General features: G+C 46.0%; 2 protein-coding genes across 7 annotated transcripts in view; both read left to right on the forward strand.

Annotated features, from left to right (window-relative positions):
- TTC23L (tetratricopeptide repeat domain 23 like) lies at nucleotides 1-13,458 on the forward strand. Of its 5 annotated transcripts, none has more exons than XM_072134635.1 (13): nucleotides 16-505; nucleotides 584-639; nucleotides 1,168-1,246; nucleotides 2,137-2,317; nucleotides 2,456-2,579; nucleotides 3,664-3,820; nucleotides 5,279-5,404; nucleotides 6,790-6,967; nucleotides 7,140-7,248; nucleotides 7,749-7,876; nucleotides 7,979-8,116; nucleotides 10,332-10,414; nucleotides 11,228-13,458. In XM_072134635.1, exons 3-13 carry the CDS (start codon nucleotides 1,179-1,181, stop codon nucleotides 11,247-11,249), a joined length of 1,314 nt encoding a protein of 437 aa, XP_071990736.1. In that variant the 5' UTR covers nucleotides 16-505; nucleotides 584-639; nucleotides 1,168-1,178; the 3' UTR covers nucleotides 11,250-13,458. The 5 variants fall into 5 exon arrangements, 4 of the variants coding, with proteins under 4 accessions (XP_071990760.1, XP_071990755.1, XP_071990736.1 ...); XM_072134645.1 differs by having other exon boundaries at nucleotides 597-639; XR_011853069.1 differs by lacking the exon at nucleotides 11,228-13,458 and having other exon boundaries at nucleotides 1-505; nucleotides 7,963-8,116.
- The window catches only part of LOC140117673 (tyrosinase-like), a 27,763-nt gene continuing 22,962 nt past the window's right edge, over nucleotides 11,324-16,124 (forward strand). The window contains exon 1 of one of the 2 annotated variants that reach the window (XM_072134615.1): nucleotides 11,324-11,399. The gene's annotated coding sequence lies outside the window, so the exon portion shown is untranslated. The remainder of the gene's footprint in view (nucleotides 11,400-16,124) is intronic. The other variant, XM_072134622.1, reaches the window with a different exon arrangement.

Raw genomic sequence — 16,124 nt, forward strand, 5'->3', positions numbered from 1 at the left:
TTTAGGGTCCCAAAACTGGTGACAGGTCCCCTCTGTCTGCAGGGGTCCCTCACAGATCAGAATCTTGTGGATAGGGGAATGACTTGTTGTGACTGGACAACCCCTTTAATGATTTTCTGTTAGAAAAGCTCTTTAATGAAGACATTACATCAGGATCCTGAAACTTTGTGAACATGAAAATCATCATGGAGCCGGAGCTGTGCTCAATTCTCCATCAACAAGCCACGAACAAGGCTCCCGGCCGCCTCCGCAGGTTTCTCCCGCTCTGCCTCTAAACCTATTCCTGGCAGAGGCCTCACGAAAGATGGAGGACAAGGAACCAGTTCCCACAATGCCCTGAGGCTGTAGCCCCACCCCTGTTGTCATGATGCTCATTCTACCCATCCATAGCAACAAACAGCAAGTGTAAACAAACCAAGGCCACAGAAACACTGCAACGAAGATCAGCTGTGAGGTATAAGGCTCATTGTATCATATCAGGATCCTTAACCCTTTACTGGCGCAGGTATTTGTTTCATATTTTCATTTTGAACGTTTTGAAATTCATAACTTTATCCTTGAAAGACGACGCAATTTGCTTTAGTTTTATTTTGCAGGACGAGTGGTATTGGGGATCTGTTTTTGCAATTATCTTGATTCGTGAGTATTATTTTATTTATTTTTTTCCATGTTTTGCACAATAAAAAATATTTGATTTTACGGAACGTTTTTTTTTTGTCCCACTTCATTTCAGGAGCTGGAACTTTAGAAGTTCCCTTTTCATGAATTTTTTTTTTTTTTTTTTGTTTCTACCATTTTGTGAAAGACTTAAATTATTTTTTTTTTTGGAGTTGTGAATAAAAACATACATTTTTGACTGAAGTGTAGTTTTATATGTGTTTTAACTACTTTTCCTTTAATTGTATCATTTATTATATTTTTTACATTTTTTTTTTTTTTTTTACTTTGATTTTACAAATTTGTGTCTAATTTTTTTTTTGTTGAAGGTTTTTTTTTTCCTTTTAAAGGGATTTGTTGCTTACATTCTGTAATAGACATCAATATGTATTTTGCGTTCCCGTGTTTTCGCCCACCACATACATGACATGACAGACCTAGGGGGTGGGGTCTTCTTTAGGGATAAGAAAAAAACATTCTTGAAATAACGGAGCAATGTTTTTATTTCAGGTTTGTGGGAGATGATGTCGGCCGTCCCTATACGTATCCCTACTGATTCCACCTTTGAAGATTTGGGATCATTGTGCACGTACGTACCTAATATGCTATCAAGGGTAGTAGTTCTCCTAATACAGTTTCAAGATATACACTGTGCAAAGAAATTATATGTCCAAAAATAGCCCCACCCCCTGCACCCCTATAGCCACCAATGCAGGTCCCGATCAGAGGCATAGAGGGGGTTTTCCAGGAAAGTGTAATTACCCTGTGTTACCTCTTCCAGTCTTCCTCCACATCACTCCGGAGGTAAGAAGAGACCTCCTGTGGTTCATGGAGGGCACTTTTTGACCAAAGTGGTTACCCTGACCAGAAGTGGATTATAATATAGGTGGTTTGGGTGGTAGCCCGGGGGCGAGTGGCCACCCAAACCACCCATTAAATTTTAGACTGAGAAGAACCTTCACCCATGAAATCTTTATACATCTGTTCCTGCTCTCAATACACATGTACACAAGAGCCATTTCAGGACCTTTAAAGGTCCTGAAACCACAGATTAAAATCGGGCAGGAGGGACTCATCCTCCATTCCCCAAGAAGCTGATTCTAGTAGCAGATGTAGGAAGTGATCCCAGACTTGTAGGGGCTATAATATTCATACAGCCCAGGAGCCATGGGGGTCTTAATCCTCTCATGACCCCCACCCCTGGCACTGACGTCTCAGCCGGAAGACCAAAATTTACAGATAGCAGAGCAGGGTAATTAGACTTTCCAGGAAAACCTCTTAAAGGGGGTGTAAAGGGTGCTCTTCCTCATATGATGAGACCGATTTTGAATTTGATACATTATAGTTGGGGATCCAGTTTCAGATTCTAAAGACTGGGGTGGCGTCTTGATGGCGGCCATGTTGGTCGTCGCTCAGCGTTCCTATACAACAGGACAGAAGATAAGATTGTGACTCCTCATGTATTTAATGGCTGTACAGGACCCCGAAGACCATCCCTTCCATACATGAAGACGAGGAACGTGGCAGCCTATTGGACTATACAGAGAGGTCATGTGACAGCCAAGAAGCTCCACCCCAAGGCCTGAAGAATCGGGCACTTCCTGTGGATAAATTATCCAGGGCTCAGAGGATGGCGGATCAGTACATCACACACAACGAGGTAACTGTGGGTCCCCCATCACCTGCCGGGTCAGATCAGGGTCCTTCTCTTGTCACAGACGAAGCGGATTTCTCAATATAGTTTATATATGAATTTTAGAAAAAACTATTTAATCTTTTTTGTAACTTTTCTTGGCAGCCGCTCAAGGCGCACAGAGAGTTAATCCGCTGCGTGGCCCTAAGTCGCGTAATCCATGGCGACGGCCACTGGGGGCTCGCTAAGGCCTTCGCTGACCTTGGATACAGTTACCTGACAGTGAGAGGTCAGTAAGTTAATCTGTCACATAGTTACAACTTTCTCTACTGTTTTGGTAGTTTGTTACTATGTATCAGTGAAGGTAAAAACTCATCGAACTAGTAGTCTACATTATGGGGCTCATTTACTAAGGGTCCGTCGGATGCACTTTCGTCGGGTTTCCCGACTATTTCTGTTTTACGCCGAATTGCCCCGGGATTTTGGCGCACATGATCGGATTGTGTCGTATCGGCGCCAGCTTTCACGCGACAGAAATCAGGGGGCGTGGCCATCGGACAACCCGACGGATTTGGAAAAACCGCAGATTTTAAAAAAAATATTTTGTGTCGCAAGATCAGCACTCACATGCACCAGGAAGAAGCAGGTGAACTCCGGCGGACTTCGGCGCAGCAGCGACACCTGCTGGATATCGGGCGCACAACCGTAGTGAATCCCGGCAGACCCGAATCCTCGTCGGACAACGCGCTGTGGGATCGCGACTGGACCGGGTAAGTAAATGTGACCCCATTATCTCTATATACCTTTACATCTGTGCTCATTGTAACCAATGTGGAATATAAATCCATATATCACAGTCCTGCTGCTACTAATATGCACCAGGAAACTGGCATAGAAGCCCTGGAATAATAGCAATGTCTTTGCCTTTATACCACATCCACAACAAAGGGGAAGTGGAGCAGATGGCATCATTTTTGCCACCAATGCAATAACCCACCAGATACTTCAGGAGGCTTCAGCCCCTTGATGTATCCGGTGGTGATGGAGGGCCGGGGCTTCCGTCATATGCCTACGCACAATAAATCTCCCCCCTTGTGTCCATCTACTGAGACCCCTAGGCCCCTCCTGTGATATCCATGTTCCAAGCTTTACAGATGGACAGTGGTTGTCCAGGATGGATAGACCCCTATAACTGCATAGACCACCAGGGATACCATTCCTTTACCTCTTGACCACCAGGACATAGTCAGTATTGCTAAGGGGAATGATCCTAGTGTAAGAAACACAAAAAGGCAAAATACAAATTTAGACGTGCGCAGTCTATGGGGATGTTGGAGTGTTGTGTATTATATACCTTACATTGGTGTCTCTAGGATTACCACTACAAGCCAGACAACATGCCGAATCTGCCAAGAACATCCTGCTGCGAGGGGTGGACATGTCAAAATCTGTGGAAGAGAAGAGAGAAGTCCTGGGAACCCTGGTGACCATTTACTATACCCTGGGGGTGTCCCATCTGCTGCAAAACAAATATCCTTACAGAAAAAGCGAGACGGCCTGGGCAGGACCTTCCCATGGTTTCCCTGGATAAAGGATCACAAATACTTATTGTTATGTTCAGAGGTGTAGAGGGAAGCTCCTGGACCCACATGCAAAATCTGTGTCTGACCCCTAAGAGGCAGAGGGATTATTGGGCCCATCAATGGACACTAGGAAGGTCCAAAGGGTTTGGAGAATATGGGGAATGGGAGGTATGGAGGCACTTGGGAGGTATCGCTGGGACAGGACACATGGCTCAGCAGGTGGTCCAGCCTAAAGGGGTTCCAAGTTCAAATAATTAGATCTTTAGCAGCCTATCCAGAACCAGTGTTTTATTTTAAGAGAAATAGCCCTACTTCAAAGATAACCCTTAACTTTTAAAATAATACCAATGAACCTGAGATGCTCTGGGGGACGTAACCAGAGCCCCTCTATGCTGCCGATACAGAGGCTTCCCCCCTCCCACTGTGTGTCATGAGAGCAGGCATAGGGGGAAGGGGGAGAAAGTGTAACAGTCTGCGAAACTGTGGCATGGAGGGGCTCTGTTAACTTTCCCCAGATTTGTAACTCATTAGCATAATTTAAAAAGATGATTTTAGAAGGAAGGATTTTCTTTTAAAGCAAACTTGTCACCAGGAATGTCACTTTTTGCTAGTGACAATATCCTGTGCTATGCTACCATTATGTTGTCAAGCAGCTGAACAGCTTCTAGATCATGTTTGTTTCATGTCCCAGTGTGGTGGCCTCATCCAGAAAATCCAACTTTGAAGTAAAGTGTTAATTGGTTGTATAAAGTCAGAGAGGAGGAGCATTTAACACTTAGTCAAGCTCTCCCCGCCTCTGAACACTTCCAATTCAACATCTTTCACCATCTCCAGGAGATTTGGTCAATGATGTCCTTGGCTACGGGACCATCAATTACAGTTAAGGCAGAGAACGCTTGACTTCAATGTTAAACTCTCCGCCTCCTTGACTTCATAAAACCATGTAATATCTCACTTCAAAGTTGATTTTCTGAGTAATGCCACCGCGCTGGACCATGCAAGAAACATCACGTAGAAGCTACTAATAAGTGGTTTATTAAGCCACTTTCTGATGACAGGTGCCCTTTAATTTCATATTACCCGGCTCCCTGCCAGCAATGTGTGGTGAGTCCTGGGGGTGGGGACAGCTGCAGCCTGTGTGTGCCTGTGTCTCCTCATACATTCGTCTTCTCCTCCAGCATCCTCCACCATCCCCCTCCCTGCTCAATGCATATGTCAGCTAAAAATGACATTCCTGGTGACAGGTTCCCTTGAAGGTCTTTAACCCTTTAGGCGGGGGACATGGCATTTCTATAGTCCCAGGCACCATGCAGGTCATTGTGCTAACATGGGGAATTGTGGCAAATGACAAAATCTGCCCTACTACATCAAGTTATTCTTTTAACATTCTCCTTAATGTTTATACTGGAAGGGAATCTTATCTCAGTTTGCAGAAAGTGGAAAAAATTGTAGAAGAACTGGAAGAACTTCAGGAGAAGACGTCTGTCCTTGGCAAAATATCCGACAAAGACATAGCCCTGGCGCTGGGGAGGTGAGTACTGCTGTATAGAGCTGCTGATCACTGTATGGCTCACATCTTCATAATTACCAGCTTCTGCTTGTTGTCAATGAATGAGAACTATCTAGTTTCCATTCAGAGGCAGTATCCAGTCTAGACAATGCTCTGTGAGCAAAACAGCCTGGACTGCAGACTGATACATTGGGGGTCATTTACTAAGGGCCCGATTCGCGTTTTTGCAACGGGTTAACCAAAATTTTCCGTTTTGCGACGATTTTCCCTGAATTGCCCCGGGATTTCAGCGCACGCGATCGGATTGTGGCGCATCGGCGCCGGCATGCACGCGACGGAAATCGGGGGCGTGGCCGTAAAAAAACCCGATGGATTCGGAAAAACCGCCGCATTTTTTTAAAAAAAGTGTCGCTTACCTTCACCCACGATGGCTCGGTGAACTTCAGTGCATTCAGCGCAGCAGCGACACCTGGTGGACGTCGGAGGAACTACCTTAGTGAATTCCGGCCGGACCCGAATCCACCGCAGAGAACGCGCCGCTGGATCGCGAATGGACCGGGTAAGTAAATCTGCCCCATTGTAACAAACCAACAGAGAGATCTGTGCAGCTGCTGCTCATGTGTTTAGCTCACAGAGCATTGTCTAGACTGGTTAAAATCGTCTCTACTCTGAGGCGGTGACCCTGTACATAGCTAGTCCTGCTCTCAGCTGAGTAGTGGAGACAATGGGGCACATTTACTTACCCGGCCCATTCGCGATCCAGCGGCGCATTCTCTGCACAGGATTCGGGTCCGGCCGGGATTTGTGAAGGTAGTTCCTCCGCCGTCCACCAGGTGGCGCTGCTGCGCTGAAAATCATCTCAACGCGCCGGAATGCACCACCTCGGACCAGGTGAAGGTAAGCGCTTCCCGAGCGACACTTTTTCGGTTTTTAAATGCGGCGGTTTTTCCGAATACGTCGGGTTTTCGTTCGGCCACGCCCCCCGATTTCCGTCGCGCGCATGCCGGCGCCGATGCGCCACAATCCGATCGCGTGCGCCAAAAACCTGGGGCAATTCAGGTACAATCGGCGCAAATCGGAAATATTCGGGTAACACGTCGGGAAAACGCGAATCGGGCCCTTAGTAAATGACCCCCAATGTATCCAGTCTAGACAATGCTCTGTGAGCTAAACAGCCTGGACTACAGACTGATAGATTGTAATGAACCAGCAGAGATGTGTGCAACTGTGGCTGATGTGTTGAGCTCACAGAGCATTGCATAGACTGGTTAAAATTCTCTCCACTCAGAGGCAGTGACCCTGTACATAGCTAGTGCTGCTCTCAGCTGAGCAATGGAGACAATTGTATCTATTTTTCTAAGTGTCCAAAAGTTTGGCCTCAGTTCCCCTCCCCTTTCCTCTTTTAGGGCCTGTGTGTTGCAGGACAAGCTGAGCTTAGCTATGAATTTCTTTGAACAAGCTGTAAGGATTGTCATCTCCTGTGATGGGGACAGCTCTGCCGAACTGATAAACATCTACCGGGACATGGCCCGGACTGAGCAAATGAAGAAGAGACACGACCAGGCCATTCACTACCTACTGCAGGTCTGTTACCACACCTCACTGCTGCCACTAGGGGCTGCTACTGTATTTGTACAGTAAAATGTAAATTGACTGCATGGAGCTCCCCCTAGTGGTGACTGCATGGAGCCTGAATTCTATCATTGAGCTCCATATCGGAGGTATAGATTTCTCTTATGGTGTTCTGTCTCTATAGGCCCATTCTATATGTCAGGCAGTATATAAAAACCTGAGCGAAGAAGCTGCTCACACGGGGCTGCTCCTGGCTAAGGCGTACGCAGCTGCCGGACAGTCTGATTACAATGGTAAGTGAATATTCTTAGATTATATACTGTATTATAATTTAGTTTGGGTAAAGGATTTGACATTAATACTTTATGAAAGGTGTAATAGCTGAGATAAGGGGAACACAAGGACTGTAGCTTTTCTGAGTGCGCTGAGGATATGTCCTCACACTGCTGTGCTCTTTGCAGCCAGTGTTGGGTATTGTTCCTGGAGAAGTGTGGTTTCTCATTTTGTAAAGATACACCTCACGGGCCCTCTAAGCTTCTTGGGCCCGGTCGTGGCCACACCTTGTTTGATACTGCAGCCACCAATCATATCTGGTAGAAGACGCTGTAGAGTAGTTCAATGCAGAGAGCTAAGAGAACAGCAGTGTGAGGACACGCCCCCAGTACTGCATAATCACAGCTCCTGACAGATTTAATAACCAGAATTGGGGTGTTCCTGGAGTAAATTAGGGTTTGCCTCTTTTTTTTGGAATGTATCCCCATTTGTATAACATTAACCCTTTTCTAATTTCTAGAAAATGCTGATAAGTATTTCACGGAGAGTCTGAATGTTTACCAGGTGGTGCTCGGCCCCGATGACCCTCAGACACTGAACACGTGTGTGGAGTTCAGCAAATGGCTCATACAGATCGGTAAAACTCAGGTACATTGACTCATTGGCCAAACCCTGACAGGGTATATCCCTTTAAGTAATGTGATATATTTTAATCGGATCTTGTACTGTAATAGATCTCTGCTCCTCTAGGAGGCGCACAAGATGTTACAGGATGCAGTGGGCTCAGAGACGGAGTACAGCGAGATAGTGGCCGAAATGCTTAGTATCATGGGCAGCATAAACCTGGCAGACGGGAAGATACAGAAGGGCTACCGCCTGCTGAAAAAGGTGATGATTCTTTAAAAAACAGACAAAGACACAGATGTGTGTATATATAGTAATCTCCTGAGCTCCCCCTAGTGGTGGTGTATATACAGTATGTAGTAATCTCCTGAGCTCCTCCTAGTGGTGGTGTATATACAGTATGTAGTAATCTCCTGAGCTCCCCCTAGTGGTGGTGTATATACAGTATGTAGTAATCTCCTGAGCTCCCCCTAGTGGTGGCTGTATATACAGTATGTAGTAATCTCCTGAGCTCCCCCTAGTGGTGGGTGTATATTCAGTATATAGTAATCTCCTGAGCTCCCCCTAGTGGTGGCTGTATATGCAGTATGTAGTAATCTCCTGAGCTCCCCCTAGTGGTGGCTGTATATACAGTATGTAGTAATCTCCTGAGCTCCTCCTAGTGGTGGCTGTATATACAGTATGTAGTAATCTCCTGAGCTCCTCCTAGTGGTGGTGTATATACAGTATATAGTAATCTCCTGAGCTCCCCCTAGTGGTGGGTGTATATACAGTATGTAGTAATCTCCTGAGCTCCCCCTAGTGGTGGCTGTATATACAGTATGTAGTAATCTCCTGAGCTCCCCCTAGTGGTGGGTGTATATACAGTATATAGTAATCTCCTGAGCTCCCCCTAGTGGTGGCTGTATATACAGTATGTAGTAATCTCCTGAGCTCCCCCTAGTGGTGGCTGTATATACAGTATGTAGTAATCTCCTGACCTCCCCCTAGTGGTGATGTATATACAGTATGTAGTAATCTCCTGAGCTCCCCCTAGTGGTGGGTGTATATACAGTATGTAGTAATCCCCTGAGCTCCCTCTAGTGGTGGTGTATATACAGTATGTAGTAATCTCCTGACCTCCCCCTAGTGGTGATGTATATACAGTATGTAGTAATCTCCTTAGCTCCCCCTAGTGATGGCTGTATATACAGTATGTAGTAATCCCCTGAGCTCCCTCTAGTGGTGGTGTATATACAGTATGTAGTAATCCCCTGAGCTCCCCCTAGTGGTGGTGTATATACAGTATGTAGTAATCCCCTGAGCTCCCTCTAGTGGTGGTGTATATACAGTATGTAGTAATCCCCTGAGCTCCCCCTAGTGGTGGTGTATATACATTATGTAGTAATCCCCTGAGCTCCCCCTAGTGGTGGTGTGTATACATTATGTAGTAATCTCCTGAGCTCCCCCTAGTGGTGGCTGTATATACAGTATGTAGTAATCTCCTGAGCTCCCCCTAGTGGTGGCTGTATATACAGTATGTAGTAATCTCCGCAGCTCCTCCTAGTGGTGGCTGTATATGCAGTATGTAGTAATCTCCTGAGCTCCTCCTAGTGGTGGTGTATATACAGTATGTAGTGATCTCCTGAGCTCCCCCTAGTGGTGGCTGTATATACAGTATGTAGTAATCTCCTGATCTCCTCCTAGTGGTGGTGTATATACAGTATGTAGTAATCTCCTGATCTCCTCCTAGTGGTGGTGTATATACAGTATGTAGTAATCTCCTGAGCTCCTCCTAGTGGTGGTGTATATACAGTATGTAGTAATCTCCTGAGCTCCTCCTAGTGGTGGTGTATATACAGTATGTAGTAATCTCCTGAGCTCCTCCTAGTGGTGGTGTATATACAGTATGTAGTAATCTCCTGAGCTCCTCCTAGTGGTGACTGTCTATACAGTATGTAGTAATCTCCTGAGCTCCCCCTAGTGGTGGTTATATATACAGTATGTAGTATTCTCCGGGGCTCCCCCTAGTGGTGACTGTATATACAGTATGTAGTAATCTTCTGAGCCCCCTACTTGTGGCTGTATATACAGTATGTAGTAATCTCTTGAGCTCCCCCTAGTGGTGGTGTATATACAATATGTAGTAATCTCTTGAGCTCCCCCTAGTGGTGGCTGTATATACAGTAAGTAGTAATCTCCTGAGCTCCCCCTAGCGGTGGTGTATATACAGTATGTAGTAATCTCCTGAGCTCCTCCTAGTGGTGGCTGTATATACAGTATGTAGTAATCTCCTGAGCTCCTCCTGGTGGTGGTGCATATACAGTATATAGTAATCTCCTGAGCTCCCCCTAGTGGTGGCTGTATATACAGTATGTAGTAATCTCCTGAGCTCCCCCTAGTGATGGATGTATATACAGTAAGTAGTTATCTCGGTTCTGTATCAATCCTGTATCTGTATAATGGCGGTGGGGTGATAGTTCTTCTTCCTTTCTTGCAGTGTCTGGAGATCCAGACTGTGGTGTACGGCTCTCAGCACCAGAAGAGCAGAGAAACCCAGAATCTCCTGACCACACTGCAGAGGTAAGTGTTGTTCTCCTATATAAGTGAAGCAAATAATAGCCTTGGATTTGCATTTCTGGGGCCACATGTAAAAGTGTCTGGGGGCCCCAACTGTACAGCTACAGGTCTGCAAAAGCTCCAAGCTGTATTGGCGTCCTGAGGCTGCAGATACAGTGTGTCGGCCTTCTGTTTCTTTAGAGTTTCCTGACCCGGCTGCTTCTCAGCGCTGTGTTAGGCTCATGGTCCCTTGCAGTGGAGTGAGATTTGCTATTGGCAAAACCACTTTTGGGTACAACATGGGGTCTAAGATTATAGAATCTCCCCCCGAGTGTTGAACCCGTAGAACTTGTGTCAAGCCTTAGACTCAAGTCTCCTGACGAAATTGGCTCATAACTAAAACTCAATCACACCTCACTACGCAGCGATCACAAAGACGTCTACTCATATTTATTATCTTACGTCTTGCTACAAGACAACTGGCTGCAGCAGGACCCCCCTCGCACTGTGCTGTCTTAAACTGCTGAAATATTGGTGAGCTATTTTTGGGATAAGTCCAACACTTGGCAACCCGACCTATCATCAGCTCTGGGAATGGTGACTTCATGTCCATCATGGTTTGTAATTCAATTCCCTTTAAAACAATGGGGCTAAGCTGCAATTCCAGCAACAGCCACTATACAAAGTACAGCGCTGTTCATGGTAGACTGTTCGAGTGATTGCCAAAGCTGATGGGAGAGGGTTTTGGACCCCCACTGATCTGATATTGATGTATCTTGGTAGTATGGATGTCTCTGCTGTGTAGTATATGTGTAATGTACCACCTCCCTGTTGCAGGTCTGGAGCAAGTGGGGAATAAAGATATAACTGCACCCAGGATCTACTCAGATCTACGTCCTACAAGAGACTAAAGAATCTCTGACGTCTCCAGGATCCTTACAATATAAAAGAGACGTACAGAGAGGTCCCCGGGGTCTACACCATCCTGTATCCTCCATACCCCAGGATTGTAAGTGACCACAAGAAGAGGACACAACCTATAACCCCGACCATAAATCTTCACCCTACACAGCAGCAGTGATGTATAGATGTCCTCCTAGAGCAGGGGTAGGGAACATGGCTCGGGAGCCATGTGGCTCTTTCTATGGCAGCATCTGGCTCACACACAGACACACACAGCAATGACCACTGGATGTAGACCAGGATGTTACCACTGCCGGCATCCTTTGTGTGACCAAGGTGCAATCGCCACACCATTGCATAGGTGACAGCCCCTGTGTTATAATGCAGAGCAGCATCCACTTCTCTTTATGACCCAGGTGCCATTCCCTAAGCAACAATGGCAGCGGTTCCTGGGTCATAGAGAAGAGCGTGGGAATGATGAGAAGCCGCTGAAGGGAGAGCAGATAGGTAGTCAGAGAAAAGGGAATACTCACCTATCTACTGGGGGCATGTGCTGGAACTACCTATCTACTGGGGCCTGGGGGCATGTGATGGGGCTACCTATCTATATTGGGCATGTGCTGTTACTACCTATATATTGGGGAGCCTGTGCTATGGCTACCTATCTACTGGAAATCATTTACTGTGACTACTTATCTACTGGGGAGCGTGTGCTGTGGCTAACTATCTACTGGGGAGCATGTGCTGTGGCTACCTATCTACTGGGGAGCATGTGCTGTGGCTAACTATCTACTGGGGGAATGTGCTTTGACTACCTATCTAATGGGGGGCATGTGCCGTGATTACCAATATACTGGGGGCATGTTCTGTGGCTACCTATCTACTTGGGGGCATGTGCTGTCTATTTGGGTGCATGTGCTGTGGCTACCTATCTACTGGGGGCATGTACTGGGGCTACCTATCTACTGGAGGGTATGTGCGGTGGCTACCTAGTTACTTGGGGCTGTGAGTTGTGGCTACCTATCTACTGGGGTACCTACTGGGGCAACCTATCTACTGGTAGTATGTTCTGTGGCTACCTATCTACTTGGGGGCATGTGCTGGGGATAGCTGTCTATTTGGGTGCATGTGCTATGGCTACCTATCTACTGGGGGCATGTACTGGGGCTAACTATCTACTGGAGGGTATGTGCGGTGGCTACCTAGTTACTGGGGGCCATGAGATGTGGCTACTTATCTACTGGGGTACCTACTGGGACAACCTATCTACTGGCAGCATGTTCTGTGGCTACCTATTTACTGGGGGGCATGTCCTTAGGTCACCTATCTACTGGGGGGCATGTGCCATGGCTACTTATTTACTTGGGGCCATGTACAAGGGCTATCTATCTACTAAAGGGGAAGTGCTGTGACTACCTATCTACTGGAAGGCATGTGCATATTGTATGGCTCTCACAGAATTACATTTTAAAATATGTTGTGTTCATGGCTCTTTCAGCCCAAAAGGTTCCTGACCCCTGTCCTAGAGGAAGACCACCAGACAACCAGCAGCTGTGGTCACATGCAAAACTGTGGTGTCACTGGGATCATATGGTACCATATGGACACGTTGGGTCATCTCTATGGCACCATTGTTGTAGCTCCCTGTCCCTGGCCAGTTTAAATAACTCTATATACTAAATATTAAAGGACTTGTTGGAAGAGGGATGGGGGAAAAACGGTACTTGCTTCTCTGCGACTCCCCATTCCTGGAGCATTATCCTTGGGTGCCTTATTGACACCACAGTTTTGGCCACAGGTGTCAGTGATCATGTGACTGCTCCGGCCAATCCGTGTCTGCACTGGTCACAGAAGTGGGAAAGGTCCTTCACTGATTTCCCTTCTCATTGGCTGTGGTGGTCACATGATCACAACGCTTCTGGCCCAGTCGGATGTATCAAGACCCCCGAGGAGTGCGGCACAGTACTCTTTCCTTCCTTCCACCATTCCTGTTGGCCAGGGGGTTTTCCTAGATTGCTGCAAACACCTTTAACTATCCAATGGGTGTTACCGTATATCTTTTTATGTATATTTTGTTACAATAATGAATGGGATTGCTTGCATTTTGCTGTATTTCTTTTATTATTTCATTATTTATGTTTTTCTGCCCATTAAAATGGCAGAATGTACATGTTAATTTTTTTTTTTAATAAATTTTGGCTTTTTGCTTATTTTAGACTCTCAATTTTGTAGCAGGACACTCCCGGGCTGTATTTGTTGTCACTTGCCTCACCATTGGGTTCAGAGACACTGATGGGGTAGCGCCAGCATGAAGCTGTACCAGGGTGTACCCGCTAAATACTAACAATGTGCAGATGATGCGTCTCTGTTGCGGCCGGAGCACGGCCCCCTTGGAGGTCTATGGCACCCGGTCACCATGTGCTCACTGCACCGTGACCGAGCCTGGCAGCCACCGTTCAAAATGTACAACATATATATTGTCGTATCACAGCGTGCGGACATTCAGCTTTAAATGGGGAGGGGTGAGAAGTGCGTTACAGCCCAGGCGATCATATGTACGTGTGCATGAGACTTAAATGTGAGGAATAAATAGTGATTTTAAGTTGCATCAGCGTTTGCTGGATCTCCTACTATTTCACCTACGTCGCTACTGTCCCGGCATGGATTTCTTCTATCTTTCCGTGCACCACTGACACCTGGGACCATTGTGTGCTCTTCAACACTGTTCATGCCATGCTTTTGTTGAGCTACTGTTATGCAGGATCAGAAAACAGATCTTAGGCCCTGAGACCAAACCTCCTTTCCAGATTTCCCTGCCTAAGTGCTAGGAGACAACTGGTCGATGTTCCCTTCCTTCACCAAAATGCAGACAGAGAGACAAAGATAAGGCCATGCAATAGGGAGGGTTGTCACCAAATTCAGACCCAAGAAAACAATGCAGTACAAAATCACTAGGCAAATGGATAGTCAGAGAATCAGGCAAAATGGTCAAAGATACCAGAATACAGAAAGAATCCTTGTTAGCCAAGTAAAAAACTATAGCAAGCAAAGAGCCCTAGTCCACAAAACCTTACATGAGATGCCAGAGCCCCGGTCCAGAAGACGATTGGATCCGTTATATGTCACCAGAAAGGTCCGAAATGTGAGATTCAATCACAGATGATTAACTTTTAGTGAACCAGAGCAGAGTTTGCAGGAGACAGATGGGTGTGGCTGAAATCAATCAAACCTGTTAGGAAAGGAATACACCAATGTTCAGACTAACAAAGACAGGACAAAATCTGAAGTCTCTAATGTAATGCACATCACAATACAACAATATCACAGGAATAGGAGAAACTTTGTTTTCTTGATCTGAACACGATTCAACAAATGGTCTTTCACATTTCTCTGTTTACGACGGTAATACAGAACGGGAGTCCTGAAACTGACAAAATCCCCCCAGTAATCCATGACAAACATGTACAATCCAAATAACAGGAAGTTACCACACCAGGAACAAGAAACATAATCCCCAACACCAGAATTACAAGTAGCCGTTCATCTTTCTGTTTGCTTTCTTACACAAGATCAATATACTTAACTTTGTTCCTTCTAAGAGGTTTGATCTATACAATAAATACATCCATCCATCAGAAAACTTACCTTAACCCTTACAAACCATAAAGGTATAGTATGTTGTGGTGCTGTAGTGGCAGGGGTGCACCATCTATGAGGGGAGTTGAGCCTCTTGCCTCAGGCAGCACCACCTGCAGCAAGATGGGGGCAGTCACCTGCTATACAGGAGCAGGACCTGATACCAGAGCCAGATTAAAGGGGTTTTCCCACGAAAGAAAATTCGCACATCTCAATCCCCTAGTGATGTTTACCCAACAAAGATTATTTAAATTCCTAACTTTACAATTTTAGTCACTGTAATTGCTGTTTTAGCTCCTATCACTCTCTAGGCTGCTCAGTGCAAAGGGTTTTGGCGTGGCCTCTCTTAGCAGACACATTATGATCCATCTAGTTCTATGGAGTGACAATGTGGTTAGATTATCAGGGTCCAGGTGTATATACACTTTCATCTGGCTACTGACATTGTAGCGATGATGAGATGACTATTACACAGAGGCTGACAGACTTTTACACTGTCAGCTCTGCTACATCTCTGTTCTCACAGATATGTGCCTGCCTCCTCCTTACCCCGGATCACTTATCTGTTTTTAGTTTGCAGCTTCTCTTTCCTTACAATGGGGCACTTTTGCATGTCTCGCTTCCCCGCTCAGGTCCGCCGGAGTTCACCATCTTCTTCCTGACACAATTTTAATCTTACATTCCGCGCTCAGTCCGAATTGGTCGGATCGTCCGACGGCACGCCCCCTCCATTTCTGTCACATGAAAGCCGGCGCCACTGCGCCAAAATCCGATCACATGCGACACAATCCCCTTCTTAATACCTGTCAAAGCGGCGCAAATCCCAAAAATGTTGGGAAGTCAGATGGAAATGTGACCCGCGGACCCTTAGTAAATAAGCCCCAATGTGCTGTTTGCTGGCAGGAAGTGATTGAGTGTTTGTGAGTTCCATCCTGATCTGCAGGGGGACGGGTCTAGAGACACAGAGCAGATAGAGAGAATCTCAGCACCACGGCTGTCACAGAGGGATCCAAGATGGCGGCCACCCGACCCCAAGTCAGAAGTTACAGGGTCGTGTCTAGGGGCAACTGAAATTGTCTACAGCAGGACTGATATAGATAGGTTAGAATTATATCTGTAAAAAGATGTATTTTTGTTAATAACAGTGAATTAGAGAATATGTTAGAGAATGTGTTATTTTGTTATACTGAGTATA

Source organism: Engystomops pustulosus, chromosome 1, assembly GCF_040894005.1.
Source record: "Engystomops pustulosus chromosome 1, aEngPut4.maternal, whole genome shotgun sequence".
Lineage (NCBI taxonomy): Eukaryota > Metazoa > Chordata > Amphibia > Anura > Leptodactylidae > Engystomops > Engystomops pustulosus.